This window comes from Trichosurus vulpecula, chromosome 4 (genome assembly GCF_011100635.1).
Source record: "Trichosurus vulpecula isolate mTriVul1 chromosome 4, mTriVul1.pri, whole genome shotgun sequence".
Taxonomy (NCBI): domain Eukaryota; kingdom Metazoa; phylum Chordata; class Mammalia; order Diprotodontia; family Phalangeridae; genus Trichosurus; species Trichosurus vulpecula.
In genome coordinates this window covers 28360700-28382706 of record NC_050576.1, presented here as the reverse complement: position 1 = coordinate 28382706, position 22007 = coordinate 28360700, and the positions used below count along the sequence as shown (strand labels likewise).

The following is a 22007-nucleotide window of genomic DNA, read 5'->3' as shown; positions in this document are numbered from 1 at the left end:
GTACCAAGAACCCTACTGTCATGGTCCACAAGCTTCTGGGACCTGGGGAGGGTCTTCTGGACCTGTCTGGATGCAGGGCCCAGGGCCAGCCTCACTCCGCCTTCTGGTCATCTCTCCACAGGTTGTGTCTCTTGTCTTGATTATGATGAGCATTATATTCTCACCTTCCCCAATGGCTACGGAAGGCAAGTAAAGCTGTTTCCTTCCTCGCCTGTGGCCTCTTCTCATCCGAGCCCAGCCCCCACCGTTGCCTCCTGCACACAGCCACTCCTTAAGCCTTGTTTTGGGTTTCACAGGTCTATTCTCACGGTGCCCTGGGTAGAGCTGGGAGGAGAATGCAGCATCAGCTGCTCCAAGACTGGGTACAGCGCCAACATCATCTTCCACACAAAGCCCTTCTATGGGGGCAAGAAGCACCGAATCACAGCTGACATTTTGTAGGTATCCTGCCTGGTCCTCTGCTGCATGCTCCGGGCCATCCTCCGTGGGGGCCCAACGATACCAGGGCTCGAGCTACAGGCCATGGGAGGAGGCAGGAGCTGAGAGTGCCCCACTCCTCCGTCCTGCACTAGGCGCAGGCAGCAGGCCTTCCCCACAATGGCTTACTGGCCCTCTCTGTAGTCAGGAAAAGGGCCCAAGGCCACACCCCTTGTATAGATGAAGAAACTGAGGCTTAGAGAAATTTAGTGACAACTTCAGCAAGGGAGCAAAGCAAGCTTTCCGACCTGGGGCCTAGAGCTGATGCTGCCTGCCCCTCTCCCCTCCCTCTCTTCCCTTGTTCCTTGTTCTGCCTGGAGTGGACTCTTCACTGCCTCTGCTGCTTGCCTTGTTCCTTAGCTGACTCCCCCATGGGCTCTGTGGTGTCTTGGCCTTAGCTTGTGACTAACCTAATGTCTTCTTTCTTTAGCCCTCCGAATGACAAGAAATCCTTTTGTTCAATCGAAGGGGAGTGGAATGGTGTCATGTATGCGAAATATGCAACAGGGGTAAAGTACCATTGAGTTCTCTTTTCCCCAGCGATTTGCCACAGAGACAGCGGGATTCTGGTGGGATTCCAGTGGGCTTCCAAGTTACCCATGAGCCTAGGAGCTGGGCCTTGAGCAGCATGCATGAGCCTGGGGTCCTGGCAGAAATTTCCCTTCCCTTTTGGGGAGGAGGGGGCTGGATGTGGGCTGGTAGGAATGGGCCCAAGAGTCACTCTATTCTCTAGGAAAATACAGTCTTCATTGATACCAAGAAGGTGCCTATAATCAAGAAGAAAGTGAGGAAGCTGGAGGACCAGAATGAGTATGAGTCACGCTGGTAAGGAGACTCCCAAGGGGGCGGGGACCATCCTTGAGATTCTGTGTCCTTCACATTTGGGGGCTCCGAGCACCACGTGCTCCTGGCAAACTCTCCTTGCATCATTCCCTGAAGTAGGCAGCAGTGCTAGAGACCCTCAATGGGCAGTGCGGACCCTCGCCAGGAGGGTCTGGCAGCCTGATGGGGTCAGACCCAGCCTGCTGCTCTGCATGAAAGCACTCCCAAGAGCCAGAGGAATCAACCCAGTGTCCACCGGCTGCCCGCACCTATGCTGGGCACAAAGATGAAAACAAAAGCCATGCCCTTTCCTCTCAGGAAGCTGCTCTTTGCCCACCTTGAGGAAAGGGAAGGGGGTTCTAGGTGGGAGGAAGGGCCATAGCTCAGGCAACACACTCACAGCCTCTTCTGAATGGTCCCTCGGTTGTGTGAATGGGGCTTTAGGACCATTGTGTGGAAACTGCAAAGAAGCAAAGTCTAGAATTGATGGGGAAAACTCCGTGATGGTGAAGGCTGTCCTGAAGTGGGATAGCTGCCCCCCGCTAGAAGCCTTTGAGCCAAACCTCCTTAGCTGCTCAGGGTTAGCTTCTAGACCAGAGGTGGGGTCTCAAGACCGCAGAATCTGGACAGTCTTGGAGGGAAGTCCCTTCCAACTCAGGGGCCCGAGAGCAGCCTGACTGAGCTGGGCCTCCACATTTCTAAATGGCTGCAGTCTGGCCCCCAGCTCCTGTTTCTTACTCAGAGAATCTGACTCAGAAAAGGAGGCCCAGGGGAAGGGAGGGGTTGATGATCCACCAACCTGGGGATCCAAAGTATCCCAGTATATTAGTGCTTGGTAAATGTGGGGAACAGCCTGGAAGCTGGGGCACCTGGTAGGATCTTGTGGTCACTAGGCAGAGAAGGGAACAGCCAGTCACAGGCAGAACAAGGGGTCCTGTCTCCAAACCCAGCGTCCTGCCACTGCCCACTGTTGCTTTTCATCCCATGGGGCAAAGGACAGTAAAAAGCCATGGCCACGCAGGGGGGAATGGTCATTGAAACCTAGTCATAGACCAGGATACCAGAACCTGACTGCCAGGGTTAGAGTTCCTTGGTTCTCCTCTGCCAGAGGCAGGTTCTGTCATCCTGCTGAGCCTCCCTTTGTGTTCTGCTCCTTGGGCTCCAGACTCAGTTTTCTCGCCCTGGCCTCTACCTCTAGGAGGGTTCCAAGGTTGGGAAGGGGCTTTGGAGCTGAAGTTTCCAGTATCATGGCCTGCCCTGAGGTGCTTTATGCACATGTCTTACTCTCTCCTTTAGCCTCTGGAAGGATGTCACTTACAACTTAAAGATCAGAGACATCGATGCAGCCACTGAAGCAAAGCACAGACTGGAAGAGAGACAGAGAGCGGAAGCTCGAGAGAGGAAGGAGAAGGACATCCAGTGGGAGACCAGGGTGTGTCTGTCCTTCCACTGGGTCTTTGGGGAGCAGGGGGGGCCAGGGCTCAGAGAGCAACTGCTCAAGTCCTTCTCTTTCTTCGTAGTTATTCCATGAAGATGGAGAGTGTTGGGTCTACGATGAGCCTTTACTGAAACGCCTCGGAGCCAGCAAACATTGACCTTGAGAGGAGCGAAGGCCTCGGTGCTGCGGCCCAGCCATCGCCAGCTTCTCTCTGCAGTGGTTCCTATCTCAGGGATACTGGATTTATTGATGCAGGTGAACAATTAAAGCAAGACAAATCTCCTTTACTCTCTTGGTGGCAGTCACTAGAGCTTGACTTGAAGTCTGAAGAATCCAGTTGAGCTTTGAAAACTACCAACACTGGGCTCAAGCTGTGTGTGTGAGTGTGCGTGTGTGTATATCACACATACTCTGGTGCCACTGCCAAGGTACAAGTCTCACATACTCTTGGGTTCTAGCTCTATATAAATACATATATATATATATATATACACACACACATATATATAAATATACATAATGGAAGTCTTCACTTACTATTCTTTACATCTGTAAATAGAGATTCCTTTGAATGGACGATTTATTAGAAAATTATTTAGCAAACTATGAAATCCAATGTTTTAGCATTTCATTATCTCACTCCAAATAATTTCTGTATTTTTATTTTTAAACTGAACTATTGAATTATAGCTAACCCTTGGCTATACTTTAATTCCACCGTGGGCAGCATCTTAAGGCTTCATAAAATAATTTTCCAAACCTTTTTGTGTTTTTATTCTCTTTGAACCCATAGAACCTTTGGGCAATCAGTCAGCCCCGTTGGCCAGAGCTAGACTTGACCTTTATACAGAAATGTCCAGCACAATTTTGCAGATGAAAAAAACAAAGCCCAGAGTTAAGTGGGGTGGGCTGGGAGTTCTGCTAAAGGTATGCTCTCTACCCAGGCATCACGCCCAAAAGGCCCACAGCAAAGCCATGAGGTCTCTTGTTTTTTTAAAAACGGACACCAATTACAGAAACACAAAGGGCTGTCTTTATTTAAAAAACTTTTTTAGAACATCATTGTTCCATTGGCCCTATGTCTGCCTGACTGCAAACAGGGATGGGGGAAGGGTCGCCAGCCTTGGGCTTCATGTGACCCTTTGGGGGACAAAGACCATGATGTAGCAAAAATTCTCCTTCAGTGGAAGACTTCACAAATACAAATCTCAAATACACACTGCTTCAGGCCAAAGAGACTGCAGTTTATTTCACTATTTTATGGTAGGGGAGAAGGTTAAGAGTTGATGTGAAAGCCCTGATGTCAGTGATGGGGACGGTGCAGTCTGCCAGCAGAGGAGAGGTCGGCAGGTAGGTCAGCTGGGCCACTTCGTCGTAGGAAGAGTTGGAGGAGTCACAGGCAGCAGAACTTTCCTCTTCTGTCTCATATTTCCCATAGCCAACAACCTGAAAGGGAATGTAGTCCCATGACGAGGGGCGAGCTTGGCCCCCGCCTCCCCATTGCAGAGCCCAGCTGGCGGAGCCGTACTCACGTGCACGCTCACTATTCTGCTGCCGTTTCCTCTGTGAGACTTGAACCAGTTCACCAGGTCGACTTTGGAGAAAGACTTAAGAGCTTGAATCTTCAGAGGAGAAAAAGAGAAAAACAAAACTTGAAAACTTTATTTCAGGGGCAAAAGCACTATTTTCCTGGGAAAATCTGTCCACTGAGATAAACCAGAGGCCATTATATGAATGGGACACCTGGAGTGGAGGCTGGCACCAAGTGGCCCAGGTGTGCGGTGCCAAGGGCCTGTGCCCATGGGGATGTACTGGAGGGGAAGGCCCAACTCCCAGCGTCCTCTGCAGCTTAGTCTTCCTCAAACAGTTGACCCCATCCCAAAGAAATGGGGTCATCAGGGATGGTCAAAATCCTCCCTTCCAAGACCCAAACCCACCTCAGGACCACCCATTTCCGAGCTGACTCTGAAACATGTCATGTCCCCTCCCCGACATGATCCCCCTCTCCCCACCCCACCCCCACATTCTTAACTAAAGCCCAGCTCTGGGACCACCTGTGACCGTTCCTCACTGGGCCTCCAGCTGCTGGTACATCTGTAAAATGAAGGGGCCCTTTTTGCCCTAAAACTATGCACAGAAGCTCCTGAGCCAGTGGAGGAGGGTGGGGCGTGTACGTGGCCACTGCTAGACCTTCAGCACTGTCAGCTACTCCCAAGTCCCCACCACTGGCATCACTGCCCTCTAGGCCTTTCTCACCGTTTTTTCCTTCCTCTCAGACATTCCAAGCACACCCTTCTTCAACTAGGCCTTTTCCATTCACTAGTCACTCTGGCACAGTCAAAATAAGACCTGGACCTCTGGCATTCTCCCCTCTTAGCCCCCATACTGGGCCTGAGCCCTGACCTTTGGAGAGTCCCCTGCCCCCACCCCCTCCACTCCACTAGATCTTCCCCATCTCTTCTCACTAAGCTACCCTGGGAACAATGGTCACAAGCAAGCTGCTTTTGGCCTCAGCCTTTTTTAATGCAACACAAAGTCTCGTTCCAAACTTTTTTCCTTCTTTCAACTGGCCCCTTTCTCTTCACTCTCGGCCTCCACCTCCCTCCATAATCCCTCAGCACAATTTCCCCACGCCCCCACATTCTAGGCTGGCCCAGCCTGCCTCTGCCTGCCATTATCCCATCCCGTCCCGTCCCAATCAAGTTTCTTCTTCAGGGTTTTTTTGTGCTTTTGATGTTTATCCCATATTCAACTAAGCCTGGACATTTTGGAACTCTGCCCAAAACAATTCATTTTCTTCAAAAACTTTTTTTCTACTGTCACCATCACCCTTTCTCCCAGTTGGCCTGGTTCACAAGGTCACCTTCTAACCAGTTTTTGCACAGATGCCCCACCCCCTACTAACCAGTGGCTACCTGTGGCATCATCCATCCCCTCGTTTCCCCACACAGAGCTCAGGCCCCATCACCGTGCAGCAGTCTCCCGACTGGGGCTCCCAGAGCTCTGTCCCTCTCCTCATCAATCCCTCCCTTCCACGCCTGGCAAACGCTGGATCGAACATCATCAGCCCCCTCACGCCTGGGCTTAGCATTTGAACCTTTCCTAACCTGTCTTTCCAGAGTTTTCCACCTGTACCCTGTGTGCCCAGCCTCCCTCATGCTCCTGCTTCCCTGCATGAACCTGGGCCAGGCACATCCACCTCCCTTGTTCCTTCTGTGGTTCGGAGGCTTAGCTCAGGCTGTCCCCTCCCAGGGGCCCTTGTGAACGCCCCTCCCCCTAAAAGTCCAGTCTGAATGCCAGCTGCTCCAGGAAGTCATGGCCGATCTCCAGCCTTCCCAGCGCACTTGCCATGTAATGCTGGCCTTTGTCTCCTCCCGCCTAGACGTAATTCCAGTCAGGGATTGTCTTATCTAACTTCGACACTGTCCTAGGGCCTCCAACAGTGATTAAAAAATGTGTCGACTGATTAATGGAGATGGAGTCAAAACTGCGTCTCCTGAGCCCCAGTTCAGGCTACTTTCTACCAGGTGAAATCTGGCCAGACTTGGGAGAACGTTAAAGCCATCTCCTTGTCCCTCCCCCAGTCAGGGTGGCCCCAGGGAGCTGAGCGAGCTCTTACCTCATGGGCCAGGCGGTCAAAGAGGTACTGCTGAGTCGCCACCTCGTTCCAGTTGCGGTCCACCTCCTCCCCAAGGTGGGTGTCCTCACACTCCTTCAGCTTGATCAGAGCTACGACCTATCGCAAGCAGACACACCTGAGCTGGGTGCTGCTGGTGCTTGCCAAGCTCCCCAAGAAGCCCAGAGAGAGCTGGGAGATCTCAGGACCCTGAGGCCACAAGCGCGCTCCCAACACAGGGGCATGTCAGCTAAGTGGAGCCAGGGCAAGTTGGAGGAGGAGGAGAAGGAGGAGCTCAGAATGGACTCACACAGGGAATGAGCTGCTCTCACCCTGAGTCCATCCCCCTCGCAGGCCCAGGAGGTAAAGGAAACTTGCCCAGAGTCACAGGGGTGGAATTGCTCTCTGGGCAGCCACAGACTGTCTTATTCAGGGCTCGAGGGTGGGGAGGGTCACCCCAAGCCCCCATTACCTGAGTATGAAAAGCGTCTTCTGTTAAGTTCTCCATCCTTTCTTCAAAACAAGAGAGAAATTCTTCTATTTTCTTATCAACAATTTCAGAGCTGAAACAAAACATTTCAAAAACAAAGCCAACCTCAGCCTTATAGCTGTGGAGCTAGAAGGACCTCAGTGGCCCTTACAGAAAGCCTCTAGGGTCAGGGTTCAAACACTGCCTTCGCTGCCCCCTCAGCAGGCACCTGTGGAATGAAGTGGCTGGACACAGGGGCCTCAGCATCCCTTTCCAGCTCTAAATCAATGATTCCGTGATCCAGGCCAAGCCCCTCATTTTTCACCTGAGGAAGCCAAGGTCCCAAGAGGCTCTGGTCCTCTGACCCCAAACCCCTGCAGCTTCAAACTGGCCCTGCATGACTCATGCCCTTCTCCCACTTGCCTTTCTCCTTCCCATCCCAGACTACCTCTCCAACAGATCTCAGGAAATACCCAAAGCCCAGTGGAAGAAAAGGAGTTTTCCTGAGGGCCAGGAGAGCCTCCAGAGTGGCAGGCCCTGCCTAACTCATCCAGGGAAGGCCCTGACCCTCTGGATCGTCCCTGAGCTCCTCTTGCCCAGCTCTGAGACCTGCTGCGTCTTTAGACCTTCCTTCCCATGCCTCCTCTCATTTGTAATCAAGACAGTCCTGTAGGGAGGCAAGTCAGAGAAATGTTCCCCCCCCCGCCACCCCATTTTCTAGGTATGAAAACAGACTCAGAGAAGGTGGTGAGATGGGCTCGGCCTCCCCTGTACACCTTCAAGGCCAGCACTCGGGCCCGACCCGAGCACCGTCTGGCTGCCTGTTGTCCTCACTCTCCAGAAGCCATGCCACGGGCTTGGGGGGCCCACTCAGGACAGAGAGCACCAATAACTCCCGGCACTTACCTGAACTTGGTGGCCTGAGTCCCTACGGTGACAGAGAAGCCCAGAATCCCTGATGTGTTCCTGCAGGTTGGATAGACATGATACCTGCACCAAGGAGAGGCCTTCGTCAGGGCCTTGCAGCCACTGCAGCATCCACATAGCCCAAGGCCCACCTTTTACTGAAGGGCAGAGTGCTACCATCCTAGCCAGGAGCAGGAAAAGGGCTGGCCTCCCCCACCAGGAGGAGCTGTTGAAGCCGAGGTCAGGGACAATACAGTTTCCAGCACCTGCTCCCAAAGGACACGCTCGCCTTTGAGGCACCCATGGCCAAAGGCTGCCTAACCCCACTCCCACCTAAGCCTTCTCTACCCTGGGCCCTTCCACTCACCCAAGAGTCTGCTTGGTTCGAAGGAAGTCAAAGCAAGGTTCTTCCATGTGCATCTGCAATTCAACATGGAGGCCCTCAGAGAGGTTGTCCCGCTCTGTGTGTCCATCTGTGGGCTTCCTCCCCAAACAACCCCCCCAGTCATGCCTGGGCTTCCTGACAGTCCTCCTCCTCTAGCAAGGCTTCTTAAACAGGATGACCTCTCAGGCCTCCCCCTGCCAGCCTCTGAATTAGGCCCATGGCCACATGGCCAGGTACATTCCCAGCCACATACTCCCTGGTCCATGGACGGTCTCGGACTCACCACAAGCAGCTCCATGAGGGTGTACTCCTTCAGGCTCCGGGCACCTGACTGAAAAAGGAGCTCTGTTAAGCTACAAGCGAGCAGCTTGGGGGGCTGGGGAACAATGCTGAGGAAGTGAACATTTATGAAGTAATGAGCACAGTCCTCTGGAGACAGCCCGACACCTCTAGCCCTCACTGCACTGGCCCCTCCCCTTGCCACAGGCTCCCTCTGGGCTAGGCCACCTCTCGCCACCCTTGACCGCCAAAGAGCAAACAGGTCAGAGGAGGAAGCGGTACAGCCACTAGATGACCTGAGTCTGCTACTCCCTGACAGCTGGAGCACCAGGCAGGTCACTCTCTCTCCAGGAGGCTGGGAAGGAGGAAAGCAATGGCTGCAGGGAAGGGGAAGGGTCCCCTGGTGCCTGTGATTTGTTGGTGTGTGAGCCACAGCAGCTCTGAGACCAGATGAGCCGGAAGACCCAGGGCTGGCACCAGGTGCCATTAGGAGGAGGACAGCTTCCTCCCAGGCCCCCCCAGACTTCGTCCCTCCCTGCTCACCCAGCTCGGAGCACATGGGAGGCTTGTGAGATAGAAGCCGACCAGGCCTGGCCAACTGGTAGAGACCATGTGAAAGGAGGAAACTGCTTCTTTCTCCTGCGTACTTGGGCAGCCCTGGCCCCTCTGGGCCTGCTTCCTCCTCCATCTCTCCAGGGACAGCATCCATGCCATTCTCTCATGGCTCTACCATCTGACCCCGAGCCCTGACTGTCACAGAGCAGCTCCTGCTCCTGGGGCCCCCTCTTTGGGTTCCCTGGGGCTGCTGGCACAACCCCTGCTGACCCCACGCTGAAAAACACCGTGACTTCCACAGAAGCTCCTGCAGAGTCTTTGCTCCCACAGGGGCTGCAGAGGGCACCACCCTTGGGAGGGCCCCCCAGGGACTCAGATAGAGACTGACCTGGTAGTAAACAGTGACTTCTGAGTTGGCGTCTCCTTTGTTAAGGGCCTTCACTTTACACAGGTGGTGGGCTCCGGGCAGCTCGACTACTCGGAACTGAACGGGGATCTCCTTGTCCAGGGGTTTGAAATCCAGCTTGCTAAAGGAGAACATGGCCAGTGAGGCCCGGCCTGTAGCTGCCCTGCCCCTGCCTGCCTTGGAGCTCTCCCACACACAACCTCATCCCTGGGAAAACAGCTGAGCCAGCTTGGCTCATGTCCTCCCACCTTGAAGCCTCCACATGCTCGAAACTTCCCAGGGACCAGAGATACTCACTCAACCACATACTTCAGGAAGTCCATGGACTCCTAAGGGGGAGAAAGGACAAGAACTAGCTGAATACCACAGACCACTTTGGAGATCACCCGCCATGGCCATGTTTAGCCCCAGCCGGCATTCCCCACCAGCCAGCTTGCTCTGTCAAGGGCCACACAAAAGGGAAAAGGTTCCTTCCCACAAAGAGCTTCCATTCACCTTGTTGGGGGCAATGAGAAAGGCACCTTGGTGACCCAAGGGACTGTGGGAGGTCAGCAGCCTGCGGTCCTTTGAGCTGGACTACAGAAGGTTGGCAGGAACTCAACGGGGGGAGGAGAGAAAGCGTGGCCGCTGGAGTGCCAGAGCCAGACTGGGAAGCAGGCCCTGAGGCTCCGGGGATACTCACTTTGCTGGTGAAGTTTCCTTGCACCAAGCCCTCCACAAAGAGCTGCGATTTGAATTCCTTCACAAAGCTGAGCAGAGCCTCGATGGTGAAACCCTGAAGCAGGGCCTGGTACTTGTCGATCATGGACCATCGAGAGTATTCCAGGATTAAAAGCCGCACGTCTCTGGAGAAAGGACAAGGGAACAAGAGGGAAAAGGTCTCGCTGTGGCACACAGGCATCTGAAGAATCTCCTCTTCCTAATAAAAGGCAAAGGGCCCGGCCATAACTCAGGATGACAGGCGTGGGGGCCGAGGGTCTACATTTCAAGCCATCCAGCCTAACCCTGCGCTGCAGCTGGGGGGCCGGCCCAGTCAGGCTCCCAAACCCCTGGGCCTCCACCTGCCGCACAGAACGGAGGTCCTTCTCCCAGCGCAGCCCCTAAAAGCGGCACTCACTTGGCCAGCGTCTCTGGCTTAATGAGGATGTTGAAGTAAGTCTTCTTCAGCTGCTCTGCTATCATCGCAAAGACAGCGGGCGTAGAATCGAAGTCTGCCAAGTAATCGATGATAAGCTGAAACAGCAGCTGAAAAGAGAAAGGGAAGAAAAGCCTGGCCAGGGCCCAACTGCCCAGGAGCAGCTACCCCACCCCCAGCAGGAATCTTAAGAGAAGCCAGGGGGCTATTCTCAACTGACCTTCCTCAAACTCCCTTCTCTTTGCTTCCCCCTATATCCACCTCTAGAATCAGGAGAAGTGCAGCTCCAGGAGGGGAGGGCAGGGCAGGGCCTACTTGTCAGGGCTCTTGGCATGCAGCAGGTACTTAATGCTTATTGCTCAAGGTCACAAGAGAAGGTAGGCCTCAGGTCTCCTTCCCGCCAACCCAATGCCCCTTCTATACCAGGCTCCTTCCACACAGGAGCTGCACAGAAATCCAGAGTTCTGGCCAACAGGATAAAAGGTCCTAACCAATGGACGAGCATTTTCATTCAGTTATCTGAATGCTGTTTATTTGTAAAACAAAACCTTAGACTGGTTACAGTCACAAGAGGTCAAATGAGACATTTAAAACCTCTGCTCCTTCCTGCTCACCTAGAACATCCTAATGCTCCAGGGCACTGTCCCCCCCAATCCTGCCAGGGCCCAGTCAAGCAGCTGAAGGGGCCCCACACCCCCCACCCCCAGCAACACATGCACCTTCCTCATAGGAGGTCATTCTCCTTCACCACCCTTTGGCTCCTGCCAGAACCAGGGTTACTTAGCTAATTAACAATTTAGATGAGGCAGGGATGCTGCTAAAGGCAAACACAGCCAGCAACAAGAAATGGGAACCAGAAGTGAGGAGGAAAGAGACATCCAGTGCTCTCACTTCTGCAACTTCTACAAAGCGGTGACTCCTCCCCTGGCCCTCCTTGTACCCCCCCACCCCCTCCCACCCCCCACCCCCACCCCCTGCCCCTGCCTCAGCCTACGGGAGGCCTTCCCCACCCCTTCTATTCCAGCACTCTCCAGCACTCTCCAGGACAGAGCCTACTTGGTCCTTCTCTATCTCCTCAGGGTCTCCCCCATCAGCTGGTAAACTTCTGGAGGGCAGGAGCTGCCTCTCAACTCTTTGTACCCCCATGCTTGGCTTTGTACCCCACAGAGCCTGGCACACAGTAGGTGCTTCATCAGTGTTGACTGACGGCCTGATCCCACGGATCCTTTCAAGCTCTAGACTTTTACTTCTCCCAAAGTGATCCCTCTCCACTCACTGCTTCCTCTCCTGAGTCACAGGCTCCAGACCCATCCCCTCCTGCAGCTCCCCACCCTGACCGCTCCTGCTCTGCTTCCTCCACGGTTTCATCCACCTCTGCAGCAGGTTTCCGAGCTCTGTCCTGGGCCCTCTTCTCCTTCAAACCCATGGGCTTCCATGGGTCCAGCTCTGCCTCCTGCTGTCTAGTCCCATTTCTACTGGTTCACCTCAGCCTCTGCCCTGCAGAGTGAGAAGAGGCCTGGGCCTGGAGCCTGGGAACACTTGGGTTTGTTTAGCTTTCTTGTCCCCAGCACCAGGCACAGAGATTTGCAGAGCAGGCCCTGAATGTCCACTGGGCGAACAGTCACATGCCCACTGCCCTCTCAGGATGTGCTTTGCCATCTCTACAGCGCTCTATCAGTGTTGGCAGCAAGACCTGCCGCTGCTGGTAACTATTCCTGATTCTCCATGGAGCGCTGACCTGCTGCCCCAAGGAGGGTGATGCCGCAGCCCAAGGCCTCTGTGGCTTCCTTGCTGACTTGTGGCTCTTTCTGCCCCTGCCCAGTCCCGCAAGGCATGGACGAGGCCCCAAGGCTCCCAGGTCAGCCTCACACAGCTGCCTAACCTAGCACAGCCCTAACCATGTCACCTTCTCACTGAAAACTCTCAGTAGCTCCCTCTGCCCCCAGGCCCAAACCCCAACCTCTTCGAGACCTAGCTGGGTACTCACAGGTAGCTTGTGGTTGAACCCCTTCACTCGCACAATCAAGCCATGCTCTCCAGCCACCAGCTTGTACTCCAGCTGTGCCACATCTGCTTCGTAGGCGGGCTCAGCCAGGTTGTGCGTAAGGATGTTCACAAAGATATCAAAGAGCACCACGCTGGAGAGGGACACAAAGGGACACACCAGAAAACACATCAGCTTCCAGCTGCTGCAAACAGGGACCTGACAGAAAGCACAGAAAGCCTCCACTGTCTATGGGCCACGCACTAGGCTGCGGCCTGTGCATCCTGGGACAAGAACCAACAGCCCTACCCTCAAGGAGCTCTCAGGAGTCACCCACAGGTTCTCTGTCTTCCACTGTTACTATCTTCCTGTGATCAGCAGAAGTTTATTAGATTATTTCAACTAGAAGTCACACAGCAACTAAGTCATGTTCTGTAACCTAGCCTTAAAATCAAGTCTTCTGAGACTAAGGACAGAACCCTCGTCCTGTACCTGGCTACCTGGTCTTTGGGGTGGCCTCATTTACCCACAGCTCCAGCCAAGTTACTGAGGTCCAAGAGGTCCCGGGTCATGCCCATGGGGTCCAGAGGTGAAAAGGGTGTCTCAGACACTTTCACACTGACAACCAGGCAGTCCTTTATTTACCTGGTCCCATCTCCCTTGAGGTCTCTATTATAATCTTGTTGACTGAGCTCTTAGTTAAATATCTATTTGTTTAAAGGGGCAATTAAACATTCTGCTCTGCTCTAGCTCCTGCTCTGGGATGAATGAAGGCCTGCCTCAGACAGCAATAATTTTTTAAAAATTTTCTCCTGGATAGTGGGGATGAAGACCCTCCAATCTGCTGCCATCATTACCGATTTACTATCATCTGTCAGTAGCCGGAAGAGGCCCCCTTGGGGAGCAGCAGCCATCACAGAGAACCTGAAGCACCTCTCAGCAGACCAAAGCATATGCTCTTACGCTCACGATTTAAATAAAACAAGGCCCACTTTGAGAGGCGATCACTCTAAGATCAAAGATCCACCAACCATGGAAGGTGTTGTTGGCCAAGTCAAGTTACTTCTGAAGGGGAACCGCTGGCCCTGTCTTCAGAAGCTTCTCTTCTACATAATCAATATACCCATGATCATGTTCTATTATTAATTAGATGAAATGAAACCACGCCCCATACCCCTTCCCCCAGAAAAAGAGAAGCAGGCTTACTTGGAAGCAGACCTCTGGATCAAGGGCGAGATGAGGTGGAAGCGAATATAGGCTGAAAGGAAAGGCGGAGATCAGATCAATCAAGGAGAACTGCTCTGAGCCTCAGAGATGATTCTCAGCAACACCAAATTCATTAAGATTCGTAGTAGGCTGACTCCACCTGACTCCTCCAGTCTAGCCCCTCTTCAGGACACAGAGGGGACCCAGGATCCTCAAAATCTGTGCCAACAAAGAGCAGCACCAATGGAGGAGGAAGGAGAGGAAGAAGAAAAGGAGGAAAGAGTAGGGAGCAGATAATAACCAACATTCCTAGGTACATTCAAGGCCTGCCAAGCACCATGCAGGTTTTCTACATGACCCCGTACCAGCACCTGGGGCTATGAGCATTATGAGAAACTTGAGGCTGAGAAAGGGTCACAAAGGATTTGCATCCAGGTCCTCTGGACTCTCCTTCCAGCATGGGACCCACCACACATGCTCCAGCACAAGTGCCTCATTCCCAGCATAGCAGCCTCGAGCTGACAAAGGCTTTGGCTGTGGTGACTCATAAACAAAGAAAGGTCCAAGTCAAAACAAGAGTGGATGAGCCAAATCACGTAAATATTAACATTCTCAGTATCAGTGAAACCAGAAGATGGAAGGAAGTCATGGCTAAATGGAGAGATGGCTCTTCCCTGGAGCTCCAGTGGATATCCTTAAAGAGATGAGACACAATAGCTTGGAGAAGTAGCTTCACTGCACACTCAGAGGCAACAAAAAGCATCCTTTCACATCATTTACCTTGCTGTGCTCTCGACAGCAGTGATCGCCCTGGCCTCTACCCTTGGCCCTCAAGTAATCCCTACTCCCCACACACACACCCAACAAACGCCAGCAGTTCTCTGCGGTCAGGTCTAAATTCTGCTGTTTGGTGTTTGAAGCCCTTCGTGCACTGGCTTGTCTGCCCTCCCTGTTCATTAAACATTTCAGGCTTAGGAACAAATTTTCAATCAAGAAACTGAATGAAGTTCAAGGGGATGAGTAAGAATGGAGGCAGAAGAACAAATGTGCCCACCTTCAACTTGTTTAATAACATTTAATAAGAATAATGTTCTTTCTTTAAGACACCAAAAATAGGGAACAAGGATTCAACATGGGCCAGAAGTTCTTAAGGTGGCGTCTGTGAACTTCTTTTTTAAAAAATATTGTGATCTGTCTGTATTTCAGAAGCATTGGCTCTCCTTATGTGTAATCCTATGACCTTTATTTTATTTTAAGCACTTAAAGATGGGATTCAGAGAAGGGATCCATTCCTAGGCCTCCACCCAACTGCTTGCCTACCAGAGGGGCCCTAGACACAAATTAAGTGAGAGAGGACCTCAAAACTCTGAAATGGCCAATGGTGATGGTTAACTGCAAAGACTGGTAGTTTCAAGTTTCTCTTTAAACTGAGGAGATGCTGGAGACAAGAGGAACGTGTTGTTCTTCAATCCAAATATGTCTTAAGGCCCCCACAAATGAAAACAATAACCTCAGGGTAACCATAAGCCTCGGGCTTTGTTGTGGTGCTTTTATTTTACTTTATTTTTATTTTTTGCTGTTGTGGTGGTGGTGCTTTTTAGAAGAGGATATCTGAATAACAGGCTCAATTCTCTGAGAAGCAGCAAACCTTGGACTGGATTCCAACCAACTAAAAGGAAAACATTTGAAAACAATCTGCTTCCATAGCAGCAGCCTTTGTTTACTTCCTGGAATCACTTTTCCCCAGGAGCTTTCTCAGTAACCAAGACAAGAGAACTACCCCAAACCACAGACCCCTCCCCACATTAGCCTCTGGGGCCACCAGACTCTAGTTACTCCAATGACTGGCACAAAGGCAGGGGAAACATTCAAGCTCCAGGAAAGAGCCATCTTTCCATTTGGCCACGATCTCCTTCCATCTTCTGGTGTCACCGATATTGAGAGTGTTAATATGTATGTGATTTGGCTCGTGCACTGTTCTTTTGACTCCGGTCTGTTCACTTGGATGGTTCTCTAAAGAACAATTTCTGGACTGGGAGAAAAAAGGGGTCAGGCCATGTGAGCACATTTCAAATGGAAAATGCCGAGTTTCCTTCCATTTGCCTCCTAACCCCTGAATGAATGGCGATCATCGTGTCCCAGGGGCCATTTTCACGGCCTCCTGACTGCTCTCACTTCTTTAGCCTATGCCCCACCTCGATGCCAAAGCAACCTTTGCAAGGCCCAGGTGTGACCCCCCAAGCCCAGTGAGCTTCAGAGCATGCTGCTGCCTCTGTGGGGCACCAAAGGCCCAATCGAACTGCCCAGACGGAATTTCTATTACTCCTCCTCGTGCAATCTACAGGTTGCTCCTAGGACACAGCACGGTAAGGCATTCCAAACACTGGACAAGGAAGAGACTCCAGAGGCTCACCGAATGGACCAAGAGCACCTAGCTCCTGCTGGTCTGAGCAAGGAGAAGGATCGTCCTTGTGAACGCTGACTCCTGGCCAGGCTAGAGTAGGAGCGCTGAGGAAGGACAGACAGACAGCCTCCTGAAACCTGTCTAATACACAATTCTGCCCATTCATTTGACAAAAACACATTTAGGCTAATGAAGCGCTGAGCAAGAATGGTGCTATGGCTATTTCCAATGAATAGCACACAGTAGGTGCTTAATAAATGCTTGTTGACGATTTCAAAACTGGGGCTTTCAAGCAGAAAGGCAGATGTGGGAAATGAATAAAGAGTTAAGAAAACAGTGTCAGAGTACAAGATTTGAATTGCTGAGGCAATATGTAAGGTACAGGAGCTAGAGACTCACCAACATGATCCAAAAGGTTCAAACTGAGAAAAGGAGAGGGGGAGGGGACAAGGAGGGAAAGAAGCCCCCACAGAGACCACTGGGCAGACCCAGGAAGGATCCAAGCAGCAGAAAGGACTGAAGAGAGGGTTCCCTGAGGGTGAGGATGCTCACAGTCCCCAGGCACAAATATACAGATGAGGAACATAAAGATATATGTGGGACCTTCATGGTATCACTGAAACCCACCGAGATGGGAAGGGCAACTGAGATTCAATAAGGGAGAGGCACCTATCATTCAGAAGGAGTAGATTACATCAAGGGCAGTGGAACACAACTGTGTTCCTAAGACAAGTGCAAATCGAAGAAGCTCTGGGGTTTCCCCTCACACCCAACAAAAAGGCAAAGATGACAAAAGATCGAGAACAGCTGATGTTGGAAAGGTTGTGAAAAGACAGGCACATTAATGCATTGTTGGCAGAGCTGGGAATCAATATCATCATTATAGAAAGCAATTTAAAATCACTCCAATAGAGTGACTAAAATGTCCATCAGCTGGCCCAGAGAGCCCACTCCTGTGTATATACCCCAGGTCATTGACACACACCCCAGAATATTGACGGTGGCACCTTCTGTAGCAGAAAGGACCCAGATATAAAACATTCCTTGGGAAGTGGCTAAACAAATGGTAACACATGAACAAATCGGAAGATCATTGCCCCATAAAAAACAATTAACTGGGAAAAATACAGAAGAGCACAGGAAAGCAATGAGAACCAGAAGAAAATAAACCCACTGGCTACAACAATGGAAATGGGAAGGGAAAGACTGACCCAAAAAAATCGAGAGAGAGCCATAATTAGAATTCTAGATCATGAGGCCCTCCAAGAAGATAAATGAAAATGGGGTGGGCCATGGGTGGCTGATGCTGCTGGCTGTCACTGTGCTGGCTAGTTGTGATGAACTGGTTTTCTCCCTCCTCTTTCTTACTGTTTTTATTCTTTGTTTCAATGAATGGATTTCTTGAGAAGTTGTTGTTGAGTTGTTTTTCAGTTGCACCCAACTCTTTATGACCCCATTTGGGGTTTCCTTGGCAGAGGTACTGGAGTGGTTTGCCATTTGCTTCTCTAGCTCATCTGACAGAAACTGAGGCAAACAGGGTGAAGCGACTTGCCCAGGGTCACACCACTAGTAAAGTATCTAAGGCTATATTTGAACTCCGGTCTTCCTGACTCCAGGCCTGGCACTCTATGCACTGCACCACCTGGATGCCCTTCTTGAGAAGAGAGAAGGATATATGTAGAAATGTGGGTAGCGACTAAAGGCAGGTGATAAAATTAATATCAATCTTGAAAGACTTATAAACTCTAATGAAATGCAATGACCAGTCAACATTCCAGAGCACAGATAAATGAGGCAACCAATCAACATGGATTAAAGGTCTCCTATGTGCTAGGCACTATGCTAAGTGCTGAGGATACAAAAAGAGGCAAAAGACAAGTGACCCTCTCAAGGAGCTTAGAATCTGGGGGGGAAGGGAGGGGTTTAAACAGGAACTAATGAATAGAGGGAAATGGGGAAGGCTGCCTGGAGGTGGTGAGATTTAAAGGAGCCAGGGAAGGTTACAGTACTTGGACAGGAGGAAAGACAGTGTTTTTAGACATGAGAAACAGGCAGAGCCTGAGAGATGGAGGGAATTGTTCACAGGACAGCCAGGAGACTGGTGTCCCTGGATCAAAGAATATGTGTTGGGAAGTTAGGTGTGAGAAGACTGGAGAGGTGGGAGGGAGCCAGGCGATGAAGTGCTTTTGAAGGCCAAACTGAGCATTTTATATTTGATCCTGGAGGCGATTGGGAGCCACTAGAGTTTACTGAGTGAGGAGGTTGACGTGGTCAGACCTGCACTTTGGGAAAATCACTTTAGTGGCTAACTTGAGGATGGACTGAACTGGGGAGAGACTTGAAGCAGGCAGACAAGAGTCCAGGTGTGAGGGAACGTAAGGAGGGCTGCACCAGCGGGCAGAAGGGGCCATACTGGAAAGATGCTACAAAGTGGGAGGTGAGAGAGGAAGCAGGCCAGGACACCTCCTAAGGGACTGGGGATGGTGCTGCCCTCACATTGACGGGGAGAAGATAAAGCATTCTGGTCTGGACACCCTGCACATCCATTTTGAGATGTCTGAAAGGCAGATAAACATTAGGAGTCAGCAGAGAGACTGGTGAAGGGAAAGGTGGATTTGAGAATCACCTACATAGAGATGGTAAATCAATCTTTGGGGGCTGATGAGATTACCAAGTGAAGGAGTACAGAGCAAGAAGAGAAAAGTGCCCAGGACAGAATCCTGAGGACACCTACCACCATCAGAAGGCATGATCACCTGGAGTAGCATCCAGCAAAGGAGACAGAGAAGGAGCAAGCAAAGAGGTAGAAGGAGAACCTGGAGAGAGGGGCTTCCCAAAAACCTAGTGAGGGCATCTGTAAGGAGAAGGAAATGGACGGTGTTAGAGAGGTCAAGAAGGATGAGGAAGGAGATCAGGCCATTGGGTTTGGCAGCTAGGAGAGCATCAGTAACTCGGGAATAAGGTTAGAAGCCAGATGGCAAGGAGTTAAGAAGAGCCTAAGAGGAAAGGGGAGGTACCGGCTGTAGAGGGCAGAGGAGATACAGGACAGCAGCAGGGATGGAAGGATCAAGGGAGGATCTGATCAGGATAGAGGAGACAGGCACATCTACAACACAGTAGAGGAGGAGCCAGGACAGCTGGAAAATGAGTGAAGAGTGGGGATGATAGACAGGTGATCTGCTGAAGGAGAAGGGATGGAATGGAATCACTTGTGCAGGCTGAAGCTTTAGCCTTGATGAATAAGGCCACCCCTTTGTGGGAGACAGGTGAATGAGGAGAGAGCAGCAGAAGGCAGCTGAGTGATAGAAAGTGAGAAAGAAGGGAGGAGAAGGAGCTCAGAGCAAATGGCCTGTTTTTTCTATAAAATATAAGGCAAGATTTTCCTCGGAGAGTGGGACCAAGAGAGGCATGAAGAGGGATGCCAAGGTTTGGCAGAGCCACTGGAGAGAGTGGGAGAGTTAAATTAAGGGAGGAAGAATTAGGATGGCTGAGAGCAGAGAGGGCCCCGCCTCCTGACAGAGGTGAATGACTCAAAGTGAGGAGTGGCATACATCTCTGGACATGGCCAATGGAAGAATTTGCATATTTGTTATAAGACCTCTGTTTCATTTTAATTGGGAGGGGGCCAGGGCATGGAAAGGGAGGTTCAGGATATGGTTGGAGGCAAAAAGGTTAAAGATGATCACTGAAGCATTTTTTTTTAAATGCACAGTACAGGAGAAAAGCCAGAAGGAAGCAGAGAAACAGCACACCTGTGGAAGTTATTATATACCTAAATTATTAATTTAGGCTTATAATTATTAATTACTAACAAAATAAACATGACATCATCTACCTAAAACAGCGGAGGCAGTTTGGTGCTCTTTACTCATGTCCTCAGCCCTGCCTCTAATGGGTGACTGCACCTCGACTGACCAACTGACCGACTGGGGAATCCCTGGCTTCCCTTCACGTTCAGCTCCAGCGACATCTTCTGCAAGAGGCCTGTATGGGTCTAGCCCCATGCCTACATACAGTAGACACTTAATACTTGCTGACGGATAGATGAAAAGGCAGGCCCAGGGGCAGCTAGGTGGCGCTGTGAGTAGAGCACTGGCCCTGGAGTCAGGAGGACCTGAGTTCAAATCCGGCCTCGGACACTTGACACATGTACTAGCTGTGTGACCTTGGGCAAGTCACTTAACAGCAATTGCCCTGCCAAAAGAGATGCTCTTTCGCTTCTTCTTTGCTTATCAGAAATATCTTTTCATTTGTTGTCAAATACTCATTTTATTCAGTAATTAAGTTCAGAATAATAACTTGTTTTTTAATAATAATTTTTAAAAGGGGAAATGAAAGTGATGACATCAAAAAATATTCAAGCACCTAAGTTTTATTTAATTTTCTTTTTTTATTCTGAACTTTAAAACCCAAATAAAACGAATATTTCTATAAGGGTTGTGCAGCGTCAGACACTGGGCTGGACACGGAGGACACAAAACACTAAAAAGTGCTTTAACCCGGCATTCATGCAAAGGCTGGATGCTACTTCAACAACAGCAGCAGTAGCAAAGACCCCAATTTCCCACTGGAATTCACAGCCTGGGGCAAGAGTGGGGCTGGCTGGATGTTTGTGGGGTAGGCTACAGGGAGAGGAGAGGGTGGGAAGGTGAAGAGACTGGCACAGGGAAGCCTGGTGTGAGTCAATCAAAGGGTCTCTGTGAAACAGAAAGCCCAGCTTCACCACTGTCGGTCTGCCTAAGCAGAAAGCATTACCTTTAGGGATTTTGAATTTGTTGTCTTTCTTGTACCACAGGCAGCCTTGGGTAGTGTTCACGATCTTGATAGGATACTCCGTTTCAGGGCAATCAAAAGGTTTCAGAGCAAAGTCCGTGGCTAACAGAAAAAACACAAAAAAGAGGAAACCACCTGTCATTCCTTTCAGTGGGATCTACCTGGAAAGGACAGCACAGAGCTGGGGCCTGGTCAAGAGCCAGGGCTGGGTACAAGGAGTTGGGAGACCTGCACTGGCATCCCAGACCTGTAGGCTTGGTGATCTGGTAACTTGATGGAGCCTCAAACCCCTGGGCTCCTAAATCCTCATCTGTAAAACCAAGATCGTCGTCCTCACACACTACCTACTTCATTAAGGTGGTAGTGAAGGAAACACTCAGAGTAACACTTAAAAGTGCTAGGGAAACAGGTGATAACATAACTACGCTAACACCTCCGATGCCTTCCTCCATGACTGAACTCCAGGGATTGGGTCAAAGTGACACTGGCCTCTGGTGCACAGCACAACAATGCTTGCTCCTGAGCACTGGACACCCCACAAGGGGTCACAAGGGGGAGCCACAGATATGGCAGTTTGAGCGGGGGGTGGGGGGGTCGGACAAGGTCATGTCCCACTTGCTATTAGACTGCTCAATTGCTGCAGTAAAGGCAGTTTCTCAGATGATCATTCCAGAAGTTTAAATGCACAGTGCCAACGATTCCATCTCACTCACCTATATATTTATTTTCAGCAGGAAGATGCAAATCTGGATTTAATTCAAAGTCACTGTTCCACAGGTCAGCCCATGTTTTCTCAATATCTGTACAGGAAAAGTCAGATGAAGCAAACGAGCAGCTTCAAGAAACTTGTAACTTAGTCATCTTTCTCTGCCTCGGATGTTCGGCCTCCTTTCTCTTCACCACTCAACTCTCACAATTCTCAGGGCCATTTCAGGAGTAAACTGCCTGACCAGGAGCCTAGAAGAGCAGAACCTCCCCCAGCAGTGCCCACAGAATGCTCTCCCAAGTGTGGCTGTAGGAATAACCAGATGTGCAGCTATAGAGGAATACACACAAAAGAAGGCGAAGGCCATCGCTCAGAGCGCCCACCCTGAGGAGACAGGCTCAACGGCACAGTGTGAGCGGCTACTTCCTGCAGGGCTGGGAGCCACT

General features: G+C 51.0%; 2 protein-coding genes across 15 annotated transcripts in view; one reads left to right on the top strand and one right to left on the bottom strand.

Annotated features, from left to right (window-relative positions):
- The window catches only part of OSBPL9 (oxysterol binding protein like 9), a 146104-nt gene extending 142608 nt beyond the window's left edge, over nucleotides 1–3496 (top strand). For all 13 annotated transcript variants that reach the window (XM_036755064.1, XM_036755061.1, XM_036755059.1 and 10 more), the window contains 6 exons: nucleotides 122–185; nucleotides 297–437; nucleotides 908–986; nucleotides 1211–1302; nucleotides 2596–2731; nucleotides 2820–3496. In XM_036755064.1, coding sequence (XP_036610959.1) covers nucleotides 122–185; nucleotides 297–437; nucleotides 908–986; nucleotides 1211–1302; nucleotides 2596–2731; nucleotides 2820–2894 — 587 coding nt within the window. In that variant the 3' untranslated portion in view covers nucleotides 2895–3496. The remainder of the gene's footprint in view (nucleotides 1–121; nucleotides 186–296; nucleotides 438–907; nucleotides 987–1210; nucleotides 1303–2595; nucleotides 2732–2819) is intronic.
- A 251-nt stretch (nucleotides 3497–3747) lies between these two features.
- NRDC (nardilysin convertase) overlaps nucleotides 3748–22007 on the bottom strand; it is a 75018-nt gene continuing 56758 nt past the window's right edge. For both annotated transcript variants that reach the window (XM_036755056.1, XM_036755055.1), the window contains 15 exons: nucleotides 21569–21655; nucleotides 20838–20957; nucleotides 13679–13730; nucleotides 12476–12626; nucleotides 10471–10598; nucleotides 10036–10198; nucleotides 9651–9682; nucleotides 9336–9474; nucleotides 8397–8444; nucleotides 8096–8148; nucleotides 7729–7812; nucleotides 6826–6916; nucleotides 6357–6473; nucleotides 4270–4359; nucleotides 3748–4183 (listed from right to left, as the gene is read on the bottom strand). In XM_036755056.1, coding sequence (XP_036610951.1) covers nucleotides 3983–4183; nucleotides 4270–4359; nucleotides 6357–6473; nucleotides 6826–6916; nucleotides 7729–7812; nucleotides 8096–8148; nucleotides 8397–8444; nucleotides 9336–9474; nucleotides 9651–9682; nucleotides 10036–10198; nucleotides 10471–10598; nucleotides 12476–12626; nucleotides 13679–13730; nucleotides 20838–20957; nucleotides 21569–21655 — 1556 coding nt within the window. In that variant the 3' untranslated portion in view covers nucleotides 3748–3982. The remainder of the gene's footprint in view (nucleotides 4184–4269; nucleotides 4360–6356; nucleotides 6474–6825; nucleotides 6917–7728; nucleotides 7813–8095; nucleotides 8149–8396; nucleotides 8445–9335; nucleotides 9475–9650; nucleotides 9683–10035; nucleotides 10199–10470; nucleotides 10599–12475; nucleotides 12627–13678; nucleotides 13731–20837; nucleotides 20958–21568; nucleotides 21656–22007) is intronic.